General features: G+C 38.4%; 2 protein-coding genes and 1 long non-coding RNA gene across 3 annotated transcripts; all 3 read right to left on the reverse strand.

The window, feature by feature from the left end:
- Positions 1-5,132: 5,132 nt before the first annotated feature.
- Positions 5,133-5,739, reverse strand: LOC140340650 (uncharacterized). The gene is made up of 2 exons (XR_011922696.1): positions 5,423-5,739; positions 5,133-5,386 (listed from the first exon to the last, which is right to left on the reverse strand). It is a non-coding gene; the product is annotated as an uncharacterized lncRNA (long non-coding RNA).
- Positions 5,740-7,639: 1,900 nt separating this feature from the next.
- Positions 7,640-10,904, reverse strand: LOC140341116 (ferritin heavy chain B-like). The gene is made up of 4 exons (XM_072426658.1): positions 10,649-10,904; positions 8,867-9,013; positions 8,538-8,663; positions 7,640-7,961 (listed from the first exon to the last, which is right to left on the reverse strand). The coding sequence occupies exons 1-4, from the start codon at positions 10,748-10,750 to the stop codon at positions 7,806-7,808; spliced, it is 531 nt and encodes a 176-aa protein (XP_072282759.1). The 5' UTR covers positions 10,751-10,904; the 3' UTR covers positions 7,640-7,805.
- A 7,520-nt stretch (positions 10,905-18,424) lies between these two features.
- On the reverse strand, positions 18,425-21,415 carry LOC140340843 (ferritin heavy chain B-like). Its single transcript, XM_072426260.1, has 4 exons — positions 21,076-21,415; positions 20,175-20,321; positions 19,245-19,370; positions 18,425-18,749 (listed from the first exon to the last, which is right to left on the reverse strand). Exons 1-4 carry the CDS (start codon positions 21,175-21,177, stop codon positions 18,594-18,596), a joined length of 531 nt encoding a protein of 176 aa, XP_072282361.1. The 5' UTR covers positions 21,178-21,415; the 3' UTR covers positions 18,425-18,593.
- Positions 21,416-22,351: the final 936 nt, after the last annotated feature.

The raw sequence follows: 22,351 nt of genomic DNA on the forward strand, positions 1-22,351 counted from the left end.
GGGATGTGGCAAGGGAGGGCAAGGGTTTGATAGGTTGAAGGTGATAAGGTTGTGATCAGAGAGGGGAAATGGTGAGTTGTCAAGGAGGGTGAGGTTGCAGAGTTTAGAAAATACCAGGTCTAAAGTGTGTCCGGCTATGTGTGTGGGGCCATTGATGTGCTGTGTGAGTCCAAATGAGGAGGTAATGGAGAGCAGTTTGGCTGAGGAGGGAAAGTTAGGCTCATCCATTGCAACATTAAAATCACCAAGGATGAGGGTGGGCAGGTCATGGGAAAGAATGTGTGGGAGCCAGGATGCAAAGTTATCCACAAATTGTGATACTGGGCCAGGGGGGCGGTAGACAACAGCAACAATGAGGGGTAAGGGGCTAAAGAGTTGGACAGAGTGGACTTCAAATGAGGTGAAAATGAGAGAGGGTGGGGTAGAAAGGACTGTATGTACAGTTAGGTGAGAGAAGGAGACCCACACCACCCCTACGTTGTTGCCAGGTCTGGGGATATGTGTAAAGTGCAGGCCTCCATAGGAGAGAGCAGCAACAGAGGCAGAGTCAGAGGAGGAAAGCCAAGTTTCAGTGAGAGCAAGAAAGTTCAGAGACTTAGAAAGGAGAAGGTTGTATATGGAGGTCAATTTGTTGCCAACAGATCCGGCATTCCATAGACTGCCAGAGAGAGGGGGTAAGGACATATGGGTAGGGTGAATGGGAAAGAGGTTAGGAGAAGGGAGTGTCCTGCTGAGAGTATATGGAAAGTGGAGGCTGCATAGTGATTCAATTTCCGGTTGGGGTACCACAGTGAACTGTTTGCTCTTTTTGTACATTTTGTTGTGCTTTATTAAGTAGTTATTTTATATGATTCATGGGGTGTTGAAGATGCACAAGTAATACTAATCTTGCAGCCCTTAAACTTTCTTTTCTCTCTTTTTTTGTTTTCTACAGTTATGATTTGTAAAAAAAACTGATGAGAAGTTATTATGTACTCTTTCTCATGCTCCAGGTAGTACACAGGTGACAATATATCACTTGCTTAGTCACGGAAACAAAATTCTGATTAGTCACAGGGCAGACAAATACACACAGGTCAAATGATTACTCAATAACTTCTGCCTGCAGTAAAACAAGCGTCGAAAAGTGCAAAATGTTTATATAATTGATTTTATATTCTATTGTCTGTGTGTGTGACATTAGGAATACAGTGCATTGACAAATCAGTATTCCTTGTCTACACCAGTTATACACAACAAAATTCAGATTACACTACCCAGAAACTTCATTTCCTAAAAATAGGGGAGGTCAGTGTAATGCTGGTCACATATTTTAGAAATCAATTTTAAGTAAAGGTATAATTTTTTATTAAGGTTCAGTTATTCTTTGTAAAATGCTTAACAGTTACTTTGTCTGCATTTTTAATGATTTTTACAAATCAATAGGAACTGTAAAGCTCACAGCTAGATTGCAATGTTATCAACTAACAATGAAAATATGAGTTAAATGCCTTACATTTTAAGTATTCTGTATCTCATATAGAAGATCTCCAACATGCAGTAATTGGGTGAATAAGTAAATTAGAAAGAAGCGATCTGGTATTGCCCTGGTTTTTAATAACAAAATAGTAAATTCATATTGCAAGATTTCTAGGTTCTTGTGAAATATTATTCATATATAAATTTAGGTGGGGTTTTTATTATTGAATTATTATGTATTTTATAATGGATATTATCCTCAATAATAATCAAAACTCCTTATACTGTGGTCATCATTTCTGTAGTGTCAAGGCACATGGCAGCATAAAACAAATCTAACTAGGAGTTTATGTATGTGAAGATAACTGCAGTGGAGATGTGTTTTATTATTAAATGGTGGTGTTATAGATTGTTCTTACAATGATTGCATATGACAATGTACTGTATCTTGGAATCATACAACACACACATCCACCGTGTCACACACACATTCCAGATATATGGATATGTTCAAGTGACTAAGTGGAAATATTACATTATCATTGGCATTATGACTGCCAGGAAAATCGATATAAACTGCTGGCCTGAGGGTGTCTGTGGAGGTCACAAACTACACAAAGATGGTTTTTAGATCCAACCATAGAGACAGCAGTAAGCAATTAGCATGTAATGCTTATTAGCTTTGTTGTCTATGAAAAAGTGTTAAATGGTGCTAAATCATTATATCTATATTTGTGTTGAGTCACTGAGCCTGCAATATAATTATGTGTCTAACAATCCTCCTGTATCACTGTCTGTGTTTGTCTTTCATTTGCAACACCTATTTAATATACAGCGCTGTGTAATATGTACACAGGATATAAAAATCCTGTTGATTATTACACAGCACCGTCATGTTAGGCAGGGCTTAATATGTTGTGTCACTCAAACTGTCCCTCAAAGGGGCTCACAATCTAATGTGCCTAATGTGGTCATATGTCATTAATGTAGTCTAAGGCCAATTTTTGGGGGAAGCCAATTAACCCAGCTGCATGTTTTTGGGATGTGGGAGGAAAATGGAGTACCCAGAGAAAACCCATGCAGACAGGAGGACAACCTGCAAACTCCATGCAGATAGTATCCTATCCAAGATTTGAACCTGGGACCTATGGCTGCAAAGGCAAGAGGGCTACCTCTGAGCCACCGTGCTGCCCATAACAAGAGTAATAACATAACAATCAAATGTGACATATCAGAGGTTTGTAGTGCAAAGATGCACATTCAGGCTTCAGGCACCATAGTACTCCTACTATTCTGTGTAAGGGGGCCAACTGCAGGATCATTCAGTCCTCCGATGGGCCAGTCCAACCCTGGGTAGATGAGTAGTTAGCAGCCAAACACTGCAGATCAATAACAGCTAGTAAATAATAATCTAGTCACACAGAGACTCTTACTCGATGGACAGAAATACAAGGTGAAGCCAATTAATCTAACTGTCACCACTACACTACACGACCACTAGGGGATGCTATGGCTTGCACGGAGGTGATGTAAGCTCTGAGAAGGGCCAAGGCGCAGAGTCTAAGCAGTAACCAGGTTTTTTCCAGGGCCTGTAATGGTGAGGATGTTGCACCGCTGGCTACAGCCAGGTTCCCGTCCTTTGGCACACAGAGGTGGTCAAAACAGGGTACCAAATCAAAAAGCAGGATAGTTGAGAAAAGACGAGGTTGAGGCAGGCAGACAGCAAGCAAGAGAGGTCAGGTCACATGCCAGGGGTCAGACACTAGTGACACAGGAGCCACTGAAAGCAACAAGAGGCACAGTTGACTCAGGGATATCCACAGATAGAAACATTGAAACAGCACAGGGAAGTTGGCTGGGAACCAACAGACTAGACAATGAGGAATTAACACAGGAGCTGGACAGTGGAAACACTGAATTAGGTACCAGGTGAACAGAAACTAGCGGCTTGGCACAATGGAAACACGTTGCATGAACACCGAGTACAGTGTGTGAGCTAGCTAAATAGCCAGGGCTGATCAAGAGGCTGTTTCCTGATTGGCTGGCAAAGCTTGCTAGCATAGGCATGCCCAGAGTCAGAAGGACCCACATGCACAGGAGATACATGTCTGCACTTTAGCAAGGAAGAGGTAAGTGTGACACTAACTGCATGTTTTTGATATCTGGGTAGAAATCAGAATACCCAGAGGAAACTCTTTCAAACACAGGGAGAACATGCAAACTCCTAGGGCACAGGCCAAGATTTGAACCTGGGACCCAGCGTTGCAAACACCAAAGCTCTGATCCACCATGCTGCTAGGTTCTTGGATTGAGGCTTAATACGTTTATGGCATCTTGGCATCTGGGAAGAGACATTTATTTTATCTACAAAAGAAAAGGAGGAAAAGGCAGGTTTTCTGTCCTTTTTCCTGCAGAAGGGGGGAGATATAGAAGAAATGTTTTTAGAGACCCAGAGATAAAAACAACATTTTCCATGCCCTCTGTTGACTTGGTTAAAGTAAACATAAGCTACAACACCATTCTTGATACTAGGTATTTATTCTCTCAGACTTGCACTGGAATGTCAGTCTCTGTAGTGGTGCTGATTGTGTTAGCCTGTATCAATGAAAAATAAATTACAGGTAGTCCCTGAATTACATATGAAGGGGACTGTAGGTTTGTTCTTAAGTTGAATTTGTATGTAAGTTGGAATAGGTACATTATTTTAATAAATGCAATTAGGACAGATGTTTGTCTCAACATAATATTAGGCAGCAAGGTGTCAGTTAGTGTATAAAATCCTCACTGCGAGTTAATAACAACCAAAGCAAAAAAATAATAAAAACAACTGCAGAATTTGTCTGGGTCATTAAAGAGTTACAAATTGTTCTGAAGAGCTCAGTCTCAGCTGTGTTTAGCAAAAGATTTCTTCTTCTTCTGCAAGTCATGCAAACCAACCCCCTCCAAGCCTCTGTCCTGCACATGAGGAAGCAGGGAAGCCTGTTCATATCTAGGAGTAGTCCGTATGTCGGATGTCCTTAACCTCCTTGCCGTTAAGCCCAACCTTCGTTCGGGCAAAAAAAAATTGCAAGGATGGTTAACCCCCGAGATTTTTCCCATCCTTACTTACCTGGTCCCCCTGTGCTCATCCAGCATCGTTTTCGTATTCCAGCGTCGTCCTCCGTCCAGCGTCGTCCGTCGATCTCCCTCTCCAGCGTCGGGTGCCAGCGGGACCGGTAAGATGCCGGCCGGCTTCTTACCTGGTCCCGCTGATCGTCCCACGTCCTTCTCGTTCCAGCGCCGGGTGCCTTCTGAAACGAGAAGCCGTCCGGCGGAGAAAAAAAAAAAACGGACGGCTCCTCTCTGCGTGCGTGATGACGTCGGCGCGTGTGCGGGAAATTCAAATTGAAACTCATTCATTCATTTTGTATTGGATTCAATACAAACTCCTGTATTGAATCCAATACAAAATAATTCAAATAAATACAAAGTGTGTAATTGGTAAATTCAAACTGTCATTTTGTATTGGATTGAATACAAACTCCCGTATCCAATCCAATACAAAATAATTCAAATAAATACAAAGTGTGTAATTGGTAAATTCAAACTGTCATTTTGTATTGGATTGAATACAAACTCCAGTATCCAATCCAATACAAAAAAATAAAAAAATAAATAAAATAAAAGTAAATAACTTGGAAATTCAAATTCTTATTTTGTATTGGATTGGATACAAACTCCCGTATCCAATCAAATACAAAATAATTCAAAACAAACCCCAATAAATACAGAATCAAAGTTTTAAAAATTGCCACTTATTCCCTGGATGGCTAATGTGTAACACTGTGTCTTATCTTACCTTTGCTGATCTTCGCCTAATTTTGACCATTTGCTGCCTGCTTTGACCTCTGCCTGGACTCCGACATCTCTGCCTGCCGCCTGCCCTGACCTCTGCCTGGACTCTGACATCTCCGCCTGCTTTGACCTCTGCTTGGACTCTGACATCTCTGCCTGGACCTGGACATCACCGCCTGCCTGACCCCTGCCATGGCTTCAAGCTTTGTTTATGTAGTCATGTTTAAGCTGATTTTTGTGTTTTTCCTTTAATTTTATTAAAAGTAATTTTTTTTTTTTAAATGATTGTGTGTTTCAAACATTTTTTATATTCATAATATCTACTAGAACCCCTGTTCGGACATATTTCTGTAAGTTACAGGTCTACAATTTAAAAAAAAAATTTCATGAAAAACAATGGATCACTTTTGGTACAGAAATCTAGACCTCAGTGTAACGCTCAGGAGGTTAACCCCGGGAATGCTGTTCACTCCCGACCCTCGTATTTGCCCACACTCCCTTATCACTGCCTTGAGGAGCTTGAACTCCTATGTGTGTCCTCATGCTGTAGTGTGTGTTAGTTTCCTGTTTGCCTCACGCTCTCATTGTTTTACCTCTGCATCTGTAGTCACCATATTGATAAGCTTTTTCCTACTGTTTACAAAACATCTGAAATGTCCCAGCATGAGACAATCAGGAAACTAGCACAGTGCAGCCTGGGGACACACAGTGCAAGATGGACACACACACTCACACAAGGTAAAATAGAGAGCGATGGGAGAGGGACAAGCCATGTGTGATAACAGGAAGAGGGGCAAACATAGGGAGATTCAAAGTGTGCCACTGCATGAGGACCCTGGACCCAACATGCTGTCATTGGTGGCCCTAAATTAATTCTGCACAGAGGCCCACTGCTGGCTGTAGCTTCCATTGGACAGAAAGGAGAAGTGCAACATTGTGTACACAGCAGAGATGAAGGAAAAGAGGGATGGTGCCTGATGGCCTTGTCCTGCTGTGTATTTACAGTACAGAATGTGCCTGATTTTATAAAGCTCTCCAAGGCTGGAGAACATATATTATTATTGGGGAAATCAGAGAATCAGAGAAATTGGAGAAATCCCTCACCTCTTAGATTGTAAGCTCTTCGGGGCAGGGTCCTCTCCTCTTCCTGTGTCACTGTCTATATTTGTCCATCATTTGTAAGCCCTAGTTAATGTAAAATGTACTGCGCTGCAAAATATGTTGGCACTATATAAATACTGTTTATTATTATTATTATTATAATTATTATTATTATTAATGATAATAATAATAATAATAATAATAATAATTGGCTGGAATGGATTTCCTAAAAATTATTGCTATTAGTTGGAAACTGTTTCAATCTTGGACTAGATCCATTCTAGGTTTTCTGGATCACCCAGATTCAGCTATGACAGTCTATATTCCCCAGTCTTCAATATTTTAAAGCTTTAATATATTAGGCCAAATGTTTCTCACTGTAATGTATGACTGGATCACTTACTGCCTGTCCCTGTCCAGGCTGTCAGAACAGGAGCGAGCCATTGGCTAAAATTCACATCCACTCAGCGCGCTAGGGCAGGTTCAAGGCTGTTACAGAGCTTGAAACATTGGCAGTGTACCTGCGGCATCAGTACAGTTGCAGGATCTGAGTGCTGCCATTGGGGTCATTACCTTTCAAAGTCGAGACCTTATTAGCAAATTAGGACAGAGTTCTATCATGTGATTATACAGCCCTTATTATAAATATACTCGTGGAGAGTGTGACATTATCAAGGCATAATATTAAATTACAGTAAATTTCTACTAAATGTAAGTTAATCATACACAAGGTGGATTAAAATTATTATTCTTTAGAATAATGCTTATATTGGCTGATTGTATATTTTATGATCTGATCAATCTGTGCTGGTTCAGCTCTGTAGCTTCCATTTTTTGTTCACTGCTTGGAAGGTGTTGCTCTGGCTCTGTCTCCTTATTGACCACTTAATGTAATAGATTACCTCCCTAGAGAATAGAAAGGCAGGAGGATAAGCAGGGGACTGGACAGAGCTAATCTGCATATCTGCTTTAAACCAGTGCCTTGCAAAGTACTAAATCTGTTGGAATAAATTGCAGCTGGTTATATATCAAATATAATCATAGGAATGCAGTAAGCTGAGCAGCTCACTGCAGAGGATAAAAACAATAGGGATGAGGTTAGGTTTTTGCTACCTTTAAAATATTTCTATGATGGTCTATTTGGTAATTTGTTTGAATTTTGGGGAGCATTTAAAAGCAGCAAATGATTTAGTAAAAATAGTTCAGTTTCACGCTCATTAGATCTATGAACACCAAATGCAATGAATACATGCTGAATGACTTTATTAGAAACTTGCTGACAAGCACAGCTAATGGTGCATTGTTAACAGAGGATCACAGAAAGTTCAATGCATTAATGAATACATATCACAATGATGTAAAGAATATAGATGGAAAGTTGAAGGATTGGATCCTCATGGGTGGAACACAGCTTAGCTGCTCTTTTCCAGGCTATGCTTGTCAAACAGGTACTCGCCCATGCCGTTCTGGGGCACCCCAAGGCGTTTTAGGTTGGTGATGTAATCTCCAAGCTGCTTTATTGCTTTCACTTGTTCCTCCAGATATTCAGACTCCAAGAAATCACACAGCTGAAAAACAAATTTTTTTTTTTGTTACTTATGCTTTAATTATTCTTTCAGGTCCTCTAGGAAACACAAGATAGAAGAAAAAAAAAATATATTCATTTTAATGAAACTGTTGACCACCCTCTTGTATCAGTGGAATTATTTTGGGTTTCTGTATCATATTTTAGGATTTGCATTATAGATATACAGTATTTGTTAAAAGTCCTACTAACAAATAGTGAAAACATGAAAGCTGTAGGCAATCATATTCCAACTGTTTATGATAAATAAAAAAAAAGCTCAAACAGCAGGCAAAGAGGGTATTTTTTAGCAGAAAACAGCAAATACATTACAAGAAAAAGTGGCTTTGCATGTCTGCTTTGCCACATCTTAACCCAACCATACAAGCACCTCCAGGGCAGACAAGTGGTACAGCAATTTCTACTTTAGATTTCAAAAACCGCTGTAAACATTTTATTATGATGTAAGCTAGTTTCATATGTAACTATATATGAAGTTATTAGTTTACCATCTTTCTGCTATTGACTTGAGATGATGTAATAAATGGATTAAAGTAATGAATGTATAAGGCAGACTTACATGAGGGTCAACTTTGTCAGAGGCCAGCTTATGCAGATCCAGAAGAGCCTGGTTCACAGTCTTCTCCAGCTGCAGAGCGGCCTGCATGGCTTCCAGGGTGTTACCCCACTCATTACGGTCTGGTTTCTGAAGGAAAAATAAGTGTTGTAACTAAAAATGTTTATGCATTCAACTCTCATATACAAGTAAAGGATGACTTTTGCTAAAAAAATAACACATTTATTGGCTACACAAACATTTTTTAGTGTTCACACAAATACCTAGTCCTATTTCTATGCAGCCAAGTAGTTATTTTGTTTATTCTGGAAAAAAAAGTCAAATGTTACTACCTTGAGGTCCTGCAGGACAATGCGACCCCCACGCTTGTTCTGATATTTCATGAATTTCTCGGCATGCTCCCTCTCCTCGTGACTCTGCTCCTTGAAGAACTCGGCCACATGGGCAAGGGCGACATCATCACGATCAAAAAAGTAAGACTGGGGAAAAAAAAGAGATTGAGGTTTATTGTTACAAATGTTCCCACCACTGGCTGTGAAATAAGTGTCTATAGTATTGTAAGTAAGCTGTAACAAGCATGTAGAGGTGACATGAAAGAAGTGTCATAGAATTCAGGATGTAACTCAACAACAAATGTCCCTAGACCCGCTTACCCATCTACTGGGGCTACCCTTAACGGGTCTCCCCAAACCTACTGGCAAACTGGTTGCACATGTCTTAGTGGCAGTTCGCACCCTGATACCGACCAGATGGAAGTCCACTTTACCTCCCTCCTTGGAGGACCTATATACCTGCATACAGGATGTTCGCCTAATAGAATATCTTGCTGCCCTTATACAAAACAAAGTGGATAGATGTGAAAAGATTTGGGATCCATGGGACACCTTCTATGCTCAACTGCAAGTTTAGGGTTTAGTTGTGCTCCATTTGCTCCAGTATACCTTCTCAATAATGCCCACCTGCCCCCCTTCTACCCCCTCCCCCTCTTATTGTTCCTAAGGGATATTATTTTGACAGCTTTTATGCTCATGTTTATTTTTTTCATTGTATGTTTCTTTTTTGTTTCTCTTTTCCTTTCTTTGTTGTGATTTGTTTCAGCATTACTGGATGGGATTCTACTTTGGACTTTGGCCTTCACACTACTCAACAAAAACATTCCTATCTTGGATGAGGACATATTTTTTGTGATTGTTGAGTATCTTGCCTTACCTGATGTTTACTGATGTTATTTGCGTTGTTCCTATTCCTGTATTGCTGTACTTCTTGTTTGTATTTACAAAAAACGCAATAAAAACAATTCCAAAAAAAAAAAAAAAAAAAGAAGTGTCATAGAAAATTCATTTAGATTGGTGTGTCAGAATACTTGCCACTGGACATCTATATGTTTCATTACTAAAGAACGGCAATAGATTTTTCCCTTTCTTACTATAGTTCCCACCTAAAGTTTGAAATTAATGTCACCTTATGTCAGGTATTCCCAATCAAGCTCTGAGGATATCGGCAATGATAAACGAGGAATGATCATTGGTAGAAGTCAGTCATGTTATGCGTACAAGAAAAAAAATCATAAACTCTTTGTTTCCCATGTCTCACTGAATTGGCAGTTTGTGGACTACTGGTGCCTTAAAACTGGATTTTTGATTAAACATTTAACTGAACTTGTGTTTTTAGGATATTCACACAGACAAACCCCTCAGGAGCAATGAATTACAAGCCAAGAGGTTATTATGTATAAAGTGTTCCAATATGTTAAAACACTATGCCAGAGACAGTGGCAGGGCAAGCACTAATAAGATTTCAGATTTAATAATAATTTAATCCTGGTTCTAAAAGTGTCATCTAACCTTTCCTTAATTACACCAATCATATGAAACTCCATGAGAATGGAAGACACTTTGTGTGATTTTGTATTGGACGATGATCTAAATCTTAGAGTACACTGTGTTTATTTTATAGTCAAAAACAGCTAAAATAATAAACATGAATGTAAGAAGTGACAGGTCTTGCAGTACAATAAAACCTGTAGTATAGAAAATTCCATAAGATATAGGAATAAGGAAAGGTCAGCAAGAAATACATTTTAAATACAGTATTAAAAAAATTAAAATGCTCACCATGGAGAGGTAGGTGTAGGAGGCATACAGCTCCAAGTTCACCATACGGTTGATGGCAGCTTCGCAGTCGCTGTTAAAGTTCTGGCGCACCTGGGATTCCATTGCGGTGTTTTGGTGGTTTTGGATAGCGCAAAAAGTCACAGAAAATCAGCTATAAATCAAAGATGTTTCAAAAAGAGCAAAAGACTCAGAGAGGGTTCCGTTCAAGCACTGTTGAAGCAAGAACTCTGCTCAGAGTCAGGAGTAGATGTGATCACTGCATGAATGAACTCTCTATATATAGGGAGCCAGCCCAGGAATCTAACTACTGAACTTCCTCCCTTTACTTACATCATCCACCAGCAGCCAGTCAGATAAAAGAGGTTGTTTTGCAAGATTGTTGACCCTTGGCCAGGAGAGGATAGTGCAGACAGGTTTATGCAGTAATATTACTTTCCATGTTGATGTTAGTAGAAATGAATTTTTATTAAGGTTAATAGCACCATTGTAATAAAATATACACAGCAAACAGCATTTAGTGTGTGATTTTCACCGCCTATGTTTATACTGCACATCCCTGTATACTAAGGGATGTGTACCAAACAAAAAGAAACATAAATTTAGATGCAAATCAAACTGCCTTTCATTAGCTGTCATTTCCACAAAATTTGCTAAATCTGTCTCTAATGGATACAGCCAACAATTGAAATAGTATGATGATGCATCCATAAGTATGTGTTTTGTTATTATTTCAAAAGATTTTTTTCTATTGTGTCTGTGTGGTAGCATTGTGTTTACTCTTTACCCTAGAAATGGGTAAAGGGTGCTAATAAACCCTAGGTGAGTGGACATGTATATCTGGAAATGCTCTTATTCCCCCCAAATTCCCCACTTGTTTTTGGTTTGAGTTGATGTGGGGAAGAGGCATTGTCCCTTCAATAATGGGACCCTTCATTGTTGAAAGGAAGGCATTGAGTCTGGTATGGTATCAGAAATAATTGGGAGTAAAGGCTTATTGCCCTATGTTCTTTTGATAAGTTTCTGCTTACCCAATATATCACTGCCCACAAGGTACTGAGGATCAGTGTATTACTGTTTCCTATTTACTTCTTGATAACTGCAAAGTTAGTTCTCCATGGCACCCTTTATTACCACACTTAATATGTAATAACAAGGTCTTCCTAATAAAGATCCTTTAATGAATGCAACCTTTCTAATCTCTGGTATAATTCTTTTTTTTTATTCCTAACAATCTGTGAGCTCTTCAGTTGATTATTGTAACACAAATAAATAACCTGTAGCCAATGTTACATCAATTAAGCTTCCATCTCTTCAGTCCAGGCACCTTATGCGTTTATGTATTACATTGACCAGGAAAAAACTCCTAATGTCAGGATGACAATAAAATCTTTCCACCAGCATTATGTTGCTGGAAACCCAGTACATTTCTATGTATTTAGCATGATACACATCCACATGCCACATCCAAGTGTCTGCCAACGATGGGCAGTTCTATATTCTGGAAGAAAACCGTAACAAAGTGCCAGGCCATGGGATGCATACTCAGCATGCCCATTGCCACTCTTCATAATCTGTAGTTGGGCACTGGCAAGCATTGGTCAGAACACATCTGGAATATGCAGTCAAGTTTTGGGAACCAGTTAACAAAAAAGATATTGAGGAATTGGAGAGAGTACAGAGAAGGGCAACTAAACTAATAAAAGGAATGAAGGAGCTCAGCTATGAGGAGAGATTAGCTGAACTGAATCTATTCTCCCTCGAGAGGCGGCATTTAAGGGGGATATGATTAGCCTTTAGTATACCCTTATTGCAAAGGACAAGGGGCATTCTTTGCATCTGGAGGAAAAGAAGTTTAATCTCCTCATAAAGTAGGGATTCTTCATGGCAAGGTCTGTGAAAATGCTGATTAGGCTCCCTCAGGAAGCAGTTTTCGCAAATTCTATAGACTGCTTAAAGAAAAAGCTGAATTCTCTTCTAGAAGTGCAGAATATAACTGGGTATTGAAGTTGTAATGAAATAACATGGGAGACTGTTAATCCATGGAACATCCAGTTGTCTCATGGGATCAGGAAATAATTTTTTCCCCTGTTGTAGAAAATTGAACCATATTTATAAGGGTTTTTACCTTTTTCTAGATCAACTATGTAAATATATATGGGATATGGTGGTTTCAAATATGTTTATTTACCTAGTGGTTGAATTTTGATGGATTTATGTCTTATTCCAACCTGACTATATAAGTAACATTATCACTCATTGCATCACATTGCAATATATAGGACTGGAAATTCTTGTTGTACTCCTTCACTTAGTTGGACCAGCTGTCAATCCTGACTCTGTGCTGACCTTTACATAAAGGTGGTATATGTATCTGAAAACAAATACACGAATAGGTGATTTTTCATGTAAATGTGAATTCTTTAGGTTATTGCATAACCAATTACCTGTTTACTTGATATGCTCCAAGCAGTACACAGGTGACAACATATCATTAACCTAGTCATGGAAACAAAATTTTGCTTAGTTGCAGGGCACAGAAATACACACTGGTCAAATAATCACTAATCAATTTCTGCCTGCAATAAAACAATTGTGGGAAAGTGCACTAGTTAATTTCATATTATGTTATAGTAGGAATACAGCACAGTTACAAAGTCAATATTTCTTGTTCACACCTGTTCATACAAATCAAAACTCAAATCACACTACCCAAAAAATCCCTACCCTGAATATAGGGGCGCTCAGTATATTGTTGGCCACACATTCTTCAACTGAATTTGAATTATAGTGGTAAGTTTCTATAATGAAAGTTCAGTTATTCTTAGTAATACTGCCACAAAATTTGTTTGCTTTATTTATTCATTTTTTAATGAACAGTAAAGCAGCTTACAGTTGGATTACAACAAGTGATCACCTCAAAATACAAATATGGGTCAACGTAATTTGTATTCCATATAGGAGACCTCTAACATGCAGCTACTGTGTAAATTGATAGAATACCAAGTGACAATCGGGTATTGCACAGATTAGTTTTATACTGTAATGTTGTGGCCAGCACGAGGCAGCAGCATCAATACCCATCATCACAAGTTTTTAATGCAGATTGGAAGATACAACCCACATTCCATAGTTTCCTAATGCTAAATAGCCTGCAACAGATACATCAATGAGTAATATTTAGGGAGGTGTGTGTAGAAAGCTATATATTAAATTAAATGAGATCATCAATATTAAAGTATCTATACATAGACCTAACTCGTTTTGTCCTTCCAGTAACTATCCCCTGTACGTAAAGACATCAGCAGTGGAGATGTTTATTATTACCAAGTGGATGTGTTATAGATGTTAGGTTACAATGATGGAATTATTAATATTATGATTATTAAACAGGTTTTATATATTGCCAATAAATTACGCAGTGCTGTACATTAAATGGGGACATTTAAGAGATTACTTCCTCTAGTCATCATACAATTTTTATTCTCCACCATGCCAGGTACATGAATAAAGGTGAATATGAGAGAATAATAAATTATCCTAGGTAATGTAAACTCCTAGCCAGTGGGCATTTACAGAGGTCACAAATAGGCAATTCTTGATCCAAACATATTGGTGGTAATAGGCAGTTTTCATGTGATAGTCCTGAGCTATGTTGCCTATAAAGTGTTAAATGTTGCTGAGTCATTAAAGCTGCATTTATGCTGAATCATGGAGCATGCAATATAATTACAATCTGTTACAACATCTCAAAGGCTTTTAGGATTACTTCTGCTCATTAGATCAGGATTGAACCAGATCTCTAAGTAATTGGAACAAACAGGAATAATTTAGTATCTTTGTTTCTCAATCTGTATAGGTTCTGACAACTTAATTTTATTTCCAGAATACCATCTGAGATGTTACATTTTGGCCTTCAAATATGCATTGAGTATAGCTTAGACAATTTTGGTCTGGTCCACCACCTCAGGGAGTAAGCCCTTATATTTAAAACATGTTGTTTTTCAGGGCTGTTATTCTGTACATTTATTTCAGATCAGTGCCTTTGAAAGTATGGAAACTGTTGAATTGGAGTGACAGTTGTGTAACTGTCATTTTCAGAAGGAGCAGGCTAATTAGTAATAGCCTTCTCCTGAAAATGACAGTTATACAACAGTCACTCCAATTTAACAGTTTCTAGCCTTTATGTTGTTTCAGTTAAGGTTGTCTATTAGCCTTGGGATCGAGCAATCCCGCATGGCTCCCAGTAGCTGGCACCTTGCCACCTGCTTGGTCATTTGCACCACATTCCTGGTTCTTAAAGAACCAGGGTATGCACGTTTGGCACATGTTGGCAGTGAGAGGTACACTTATTCTCTATGAGGCTGCCATGGGGAAAAGCTTCATGTAAAAGAAACTACAGGTAACTGCACTGCAACCTCATAGTCAGTACCAACATCACTTTAGGATGTGGTGGAACATGGGATTCACAGCATGGATGTGCAGCTGACAAATCTGCAACAACTGTGTGATGCTATCATCTTAATATGGATCAAAATTTCAGGGGATTGTTTCCAGCCTCTTGTTGAATCTCAGCCACAAAGAAATTACATCAAAAGGGGCCCAACCCAATACTAGCAAGATGTACCTAATTTTTTCTTCAAACAATCACATGAGCTAAAACTACTTCATGAGGAAGTCTATTCGATTTTTTCACAGACCTTACTGTGAAGAGTCGCTTCCATATGTATGTATATCCATTAATATCCATTAAAGTAAGGCAAACACCAAAACATTTTTCAAATATTTTAATAGCAAAAAGTTCAGATCTGAGGCCCCTTAAAGGATGTCGCTGGGTTGGTAACTGGGGATATAGAGAAGGCAGATTTACTAAACACATTTTTTAACTCTGTGTACACGAAGGAAAATGGCAGACCTCAAGTCCAAATTCATAATAGCAATGTCACTGCCTTAAATGAGTCACAATGGCTCAGAATTGATATGATTGAGAAAAACCTGTGAAAAATTAAGGTTGACAAAGGGCCTGATGGGTTACATCCACAAGTCCTCAAAGAGCTGAGCTCATTTATTTCAAAGCCTTTATTTCTAGAGACTCTTTAGTCACTGGCAAGGTACTGATGGATTGGCATAAGGTCACTTTGGTTCCTATCTTCAAAAAGGGAGCAAAGTCATTACCAGGTAACTACAGACCGAGTTTAACGTCCATAGTTGAAAAGGTCCTAGAGAGTTTCATAAAGAACCACATAGAGGAGTTTTTGCTAGAAAATAATATTATAAATTATAGCTTCAAGAAAGACAGAAGTTGTCAAACAAATCTAGTCTCTTTTTATGAGGAAGTAAGTAAACAGGTCGATAGTGGAATAGCAGTTGATATAGTGTACTTGGACTTTTCTAAAGCATTTGACACTGTACCCCACAGATGGTAATATGCAAGTTAGGGTCGATAGATTTAGAAAAGTCAATCTGTAAATGGATAGAGAACTGGCTTAAAGATTGTCTCCAGAGAGTTGAAATTAATGATTCATACTCTGAATTGTCTAAGGTTATTAGTGGTGTACCCCAGGGTTCAGTGTTGGGACCTTTACTGTTTAACATCTTTATAAATGATATAGAGTGTGGGATTAAAAGTACCATTTTTGTGTTTGCAGATGACACCAAACTATGTAATGGAATTAAGTCCATATAATCTACAAGCAGACCTGGATGTACTGTTTGATTGGGCAGCCAAGTGGCAAATGATATTTAATATAGATAAATGTAAAGTTATGCACTTGGGAGCTAACAACATGCATGCCCCATACTGTCCAGGGGGGAATACACTTTAGGGAGTTAGAAATGGAAAAGGATCTGGGAGTTCTGCTGCTAATAACAACATGCAATGCCAAGCTGCAATATCTAAAGCTAGTAAAATACTTTCTTGTATTGTATGTAAAGAGGACTAGACTGCAGAGATGGAGACATAATCCTGGCCCTGTACAAAGCATTGGTCAGACCACATCTGGAATATGCAGTCCAGTTTTGGGCACCAATTCACAAAAAGGACATTGGTGAATTGGAGAAAGTGCAGAGAAGGGCAACTAAATTAATAAAAGCAATGGAGGAGCTCAGCTATGAGGAGGGATTAGCTGAACTGAATCTATTCTCCCTGTATAAATATATAAATGGTCCATATAGAGAACTCTCCTCCCCACTTTGAGATCATTACAAAGAACAAGAGGGCACTCTTTGCATCTGGAGGAAAAGAAGTTTTATTTTCCTCCAGAAAATAAGATAAGGAAGGGATTCTTCACTGTAAGGGCTGTGAAAATGTAGAATCAGCTCCCTCAGGAAGTAGTTTCAGCAACTACTATAGATTGCTTTAAGAAAAAGCTGGATGATTTTCTAGAAGCACAGAATATAACTGGGTATTAAGGCTTTAAAGTAAAAATAACAGTGACTGTTGATCCAGGGAACATCCGATTGCCTCATGGAATTAGGAAGGTTTTTTTTCCCCGTTGAAGCAAATTGTACCAGGGTTTTTTTTTGTCTTCCTCTGGAGCAACTATGTCTTATAGGGTTTTATATCTGGGATATGTTTATTTCCCTAGTGGTTGAACTTGATGGACTTATGTCTTTTTCAACCTAACCTACTATGTACCTATGTAACAATATACCTGTAAAAGGGAATTTTGAAGCAGATTCTCTATATGGACCATATATATTTATATAGAAGCATCAGATCCCCCTAAAGCACCACTTATTAAGGCAGAATAAATTAGGTTTAGCTAATAGCACCTTATAGCTCCTCCATGTCATTTCTTTGGTTGCCCTTCTCTGCACTCTCTTCAATTCCACTATATCTATTTAGTGAATTGTTTTCCAAAACTGGACTACATTGTCCAGATGTGGTCTGACTGCTTTCTACAGAGGCAGAATTAGGTCTCAAACTCTCTACTGTCTATTCCTCTATTGATACAGAAAAGTATTTAGCTAGATTTTGAAATCACAGTTTAGCATTGCATGCTATTATTAAGTCTATGAAACAACCAAATCTGGACCTCTTATCCATTAGAGAAACTTTATTCCATTACAAAGTTGGTGTCATCTTGTGTCATATATGTCTATATTAAAAACTAAGGGTCCCAAAGATAGATAAGATATTTGTTTGACAAATTTGGTCTTTCATGAATCCATGCAGACTATTACTTTATACAGTTTTTTTATCTGGCAAAATTCTTTTATGTGGTTCATCATACTCTCTAGGATATTTCCATCTATAGAAATTAAACTTTACAGTCCTTACTTGGTAAAACATTACTCCCTTTTATTAGATGGGTACAACAATGGCCTTATGCCCACCCATTGGTTCCCATAATGTCTTTAAAAAAAAAAAAAGAGCTCCACTCTTTAAGGACACGTAAGTGTAATCTACTTCTTCCTGATGCTTTATTAACCTTAATTTCTTCTAACTGTTACTCGATTAAATCAATTTGTTCCATTGCAATAATATGTTTCCTACTTTACATTTTAAGCCCCACAATTTCCCTTTTTGTACACAGGGTAGAAAAAAAAGCATTTAAAAAATTAATATTTTCTGTCCCCTGTCACCAACCCTGAGTCATCTTGTTAATGGCATTCATGTTATGACCTGATGTTTTTATTATATATTATAAAAATGTAAGTTTTTCTTTTTTTTACCAATTTGAATTTTTGCACATGTAATAAATGTCCATTTCAACTTGAAAAATTCCAATTTCCCATCCCCCATTCTCAAGATCTATGAACACCAAATGCAACAAATACATGCTGAAAGACTTTATTAGAAATTTGCTGACAAGCACAGCTACTGGTGCGTTATTAACAGAGGATCACAGAAAGTTCAATGCATTATTCAATACATGTCACACAGATAGTAAAAAGAATATAGATGGAAACTTGAAGGGTTGGATCCTCATGGGTGGGACACAGCTTAGCTGCTCTTTTCCAGACTATGCTTGTCAAACAGGTACTCGCCCATGCCATTCTGGGGCACCCCAAGGCGTTTTAGGTTGGTGATGTAATCTCCAAGCTGCTTTATAGCCTTCACCTGTTCCTCCAAATATTCAGACTCCAAGAAGTCACACAGCTGAAAATCAAAACAGTATTGCTAAAATGTCTGCAAAGTTTTACTCATTATTTCAGGACCTCACAGAAACACAATGTAGAAGAAAAAAAATATTTCAATTTTTAGCAAAACTGTTCTTCACCAGCCTGCATCTTTAGATTTATTCAAGTTTCTCTATTATGCGCATTGGTTTCAAATTTAAATTTGTTAAAATTCCAACCGCTAAAGAGGGAAAACAAAAGAGGCTGAAGCTCCAGCCAATCATATTCCAGCCAATTATAACAAAAAAGAAAAAAAATCTGAAACTGAAACAGATAGGATGCAGTGTATGTCTCAAGCCAACTACCTCAGTGGTACAGCATCTTCTATTTTAGACTTTAAAAAGATCTGTACTTAGGACATGTTATGTTATGTTAAAAAGTATGAAGTTATTACTTTTACATACTACTTATCTGCTATTGATTAGAGATGATGTAAGAAAGGGATTTAAATAATGAGTGTATAGAGCAGACTTACATGAGGGTCAACTTTGTTAGTGGCGAGCTTGTGCAAGTCCAGAAGAGCCTGGTTCACAGTCTTCTCCAGCTGCAGAGCGGCCTGCATGGCGTCCAGGGTGTTGCCCCACTCATCACGCTCTGGTTTCTGAAGGAAAAATAAGTGTTATAACTAAAAATGTTTATGCATTAGAGCAAGGGTGTCAAACTCTGGCCCGGGGGCCAAATTTGGCCCCCAAAGGAATCCTAAATATGAACTGCAGCTGTCCCACCTCCGCATTGAAATAGCGCCGCTACTACAATTCCTGGCATCAGTCGCGTGTATAGACCAGCGGGCTCTCTGCCTATGCATGGCCCCACATTGGACTGTTTTATAGATGCAAATAATGCTGGGAATTTTAGTAGCGGCGCTATTTCAATGAAGAGGGAGGGCTACTCATAGGATTTAGCTCCGCATTAGCCGTGTCTGGCATTTCCAGACTCCCCCTCAGCTGTACTTTTCCTTGCTACTGCAAGTCATGGACTTGAATGGTTGGATTTTCATAGAAGAATATTGTTATTATGTTAACCTGTGCAAAAAGGTTACCATTTAAATTTAACTCAGAAGGCTACGGGGCATAAGTTTTTTCCTAAATAAAATTAAAAAACAAAAGTATGCTTCCTTCTCTATTAGAAGCTTGTTCCAGATTGAATGTAAAACAAAACCTCTTAGTTTCCATATGAAAAGGGTTTATACCTAATGAAAAAGAAAAACGTCCTCAATTTTTTCAATAAATTTTAAGGTTGGCCCGCGACTTTTAAGTTTTTAATTTTGGCCCTCTGTGTATTTGGGTTTGACACCCCTGCATTAGAGTCTCCTATAAAGCACAATGTTAAGGATAACTTTAGAGAAAAAAATAAGAGTATTTTTTTTTTTACATCTAAAAAAAAAAAAAAAGCCCAGTGTTACTACCTTCAGGTCCTGCAGGACAATGCGTCCCCCACGCTTGTTTTGATATTTCATGAACGTCTCAGCATGCTCCCTCTCCTCGTGACTCTGCTCTTTAAAGAACTCAGCCACATGGGCAAGGGCGACATCATCGCGATCAAAAAAGTAAGACTGGGGAAAAAAAAAAAAAAAAAGAGAGATTGAGGTTTATTGTTAGAAATGTACTTTCTCTGGCTTTGAAAGACATGTCTATAGACACATATGCCTTAAATGATGAATGTAAGTTTGGCCTAAAAAACAGGAAGTCTAGACATGAATGAAGCATCATGGAAAATGAATTTAGAGGTGTGTCAGAAGCCACTGTACCTATTAATGTAGAACAGCATGAGATGCTTCCCTTTTTTACTCAAGTTCTCTTTGAAATTACTATCACTTTATGTCAGGTATTCTATTAGGCTTTGTTGTGAAAATGATATAATCTGCACCAATAAATGAGGAATGATCAGTGATAGAAGTCAGTCATGTTATGTGTGAGTGAAAAACACATTAACTCCTTTGTTTCTCAAGTCCTCAAATAAGTAGTTTGTGGATACAAGGTGCTCTGTGATTCACCAAGAAAATGAAGTAATCACCAAAAACATTTTGTGAATGTCTAGAAAAATCAATTTAACAAACATACAACTTGAGTGGCATCTGTAAAGATGTATATCATTCAATAAAGGGGGAACAAAAGATAATTTATCCACATTTTATATAAAACATGATGAAAGATAGAAATTTTATGACTTGTCCATGGACTTTTTTGTTTAATTATGACACAGTTCACAACATCAACCCTTGTATGCCTGAAATTGGTTTTGTCTGCTTAAACTTTTAACACTACAATTAAATGAAAATTCATATTTAAAAAAGTCACATTACTTACCATGGAGAGGTAGGTATAGGAGGCATACAGCTCCAAGTTCACCATACGGTTGATGGCAGCCTCGCAGTCACGGTTGAAGTTCTGGCGCACCTGGGATTCCATTTCAGTGTTTTGGTGTTTTTTGTTGGCGCAAAAAGTCACAGAAGATCAGCTATTATTGGAAGATGTTTAAAAGAAAAAAAAAAAGACTCAGAGAGGGTTCCGTTCAAGCACTGTTGAAGCAAGAACTCTGCTCAGAGTCAGGAGTAGATGTGATCACTGCATGAATGAGCTCACTATATATAGGCAGCCAGCCCAGGAATCTAAGGACTGAACTCCCTACCTTCACTTACATCTTCTACCAGCAGCCAGTCAGATAAATCAGGTTGTTTTGCAAGACTGTTGACCCTTGGGCAGGAGAGGACAGTGCAGGCAAGTTCATGTAGTAACATTACTTTGTACTTGGCATTAGTAGAAATTAATTCTTACTAAAGTTACCACCATTATATTAAAATATACACAGCAAACAGCATTTGCTTTTCACTGCACAACTATGACATGACAACATGACAGGTCTAGCCAGCAGTGAAAATAACACAATGATTCTCTGCACTAACACTGCAAACATATGTCATTATTGTGGTATTATTTCAAAGGATTTTATCTACTGTGTCTGTGTGGTAACATTGTGTTTATTTAGGAAATGGGTAAAGGTTACTGACATACCTTTGCACTCATTTACCTGGGTTAGTTAAATAATATCTGGTAACCCCTACATTATTGAGGGTTTCAAAATACCACCATATCCCCCGCAAAATCCCCAGCATCCTTTTTGGGGAGTTGGTTGTCCCGCCACAACGTGACCCTTAAAGAATTACACAAGCCCTTAGAGTTTCAGGGCTAGTGAAGCTGAAAAGTTGCAGGTAGAATTAGGCTGTTCATGCTGATACTAATTAGGTCACTGATCAGTGTAAAAATAGTCCTATCACTTGTAGTTCAATAAAATAATATTGAGAGAATCCAGCTCGGTCCCCCTTGAACCAGAAAATATTTACAGCCCAGAAACTGACAATTGATAATGTCAAAAAAGTGTAAATAAAACCTGCACACACAAAACTCTTCAATCCAGTGTTACAGGGTGTCCTATGGCTTGCCAGGGAAAGTCTTAGATGGGGTGAATGACTCGCTCAGACTAACGCATTATTCTGCCAGGCAGTTGACTTTTATGAAAAGCTGGTGTTAAGGGTCCTGGAGCCAGCCAAGGAAGAGTTGGGAAGGATCCTTGGCTACTATTTGT

This window comes from Pyxicephalus adspersus, chromosome 11 (genome assembly GCF_032062135.1).
Source record: "Pyxicephalus adspersus chromosome 11, UCB_Pads_2.0, whole genome shotgun sequence".
Taxonomy (NCBI): Eukaryota; Metazoa; Chordata; class Amphibia; order Anura; family Pyxicephalidae; genus Pyxicephalus; species Pyxicephalus adspersus.

Coding starts and splice junctions, on each gene's coding strand:
- LOC140341116 (XM_072426658.1), bottom strand. CDS start 10,750: ATGGAATCCCAGGTGCGCCAGAACTTTAACAGCGACTGCGAAGCTGCC. Junction 8,664..8,866: donor TTGTCCTGCAGGACCTCAAG/GTAGTAACATTT, acceptor TTTTTCCTTCAG/AAACCAGACCGTAATGAGTG. Junction 7,962..8,537: donor CTGACAAAGTTGACCCTCAT/GTAAGTCTGCCT, acceptor TTTGTTTTTCAG/CTGTGTGATTTCTTGGAGTC.
- LOC140340843 (XM_072426260.1), bottom strand. CDS start 21,177: ATGGAATCCCAGGTGCGCCAGAACTTCAACCGTGACTGCGAGGCTGCC. Junction 20,322..21,075: donor CCTATACCTACCTCTCCATG/GTAAGTAATGTG, acceptor TTTTTTCCCCAG/TCTTACTTTTTTGATCGCGA. Junction 19,371..20,174: donor TTGTCCTGCAGGACCTGAAG/GTAGTAACACTG, acceptor TTTTTCCTTCAG/AAACCAGAGCGTGATGAGTG.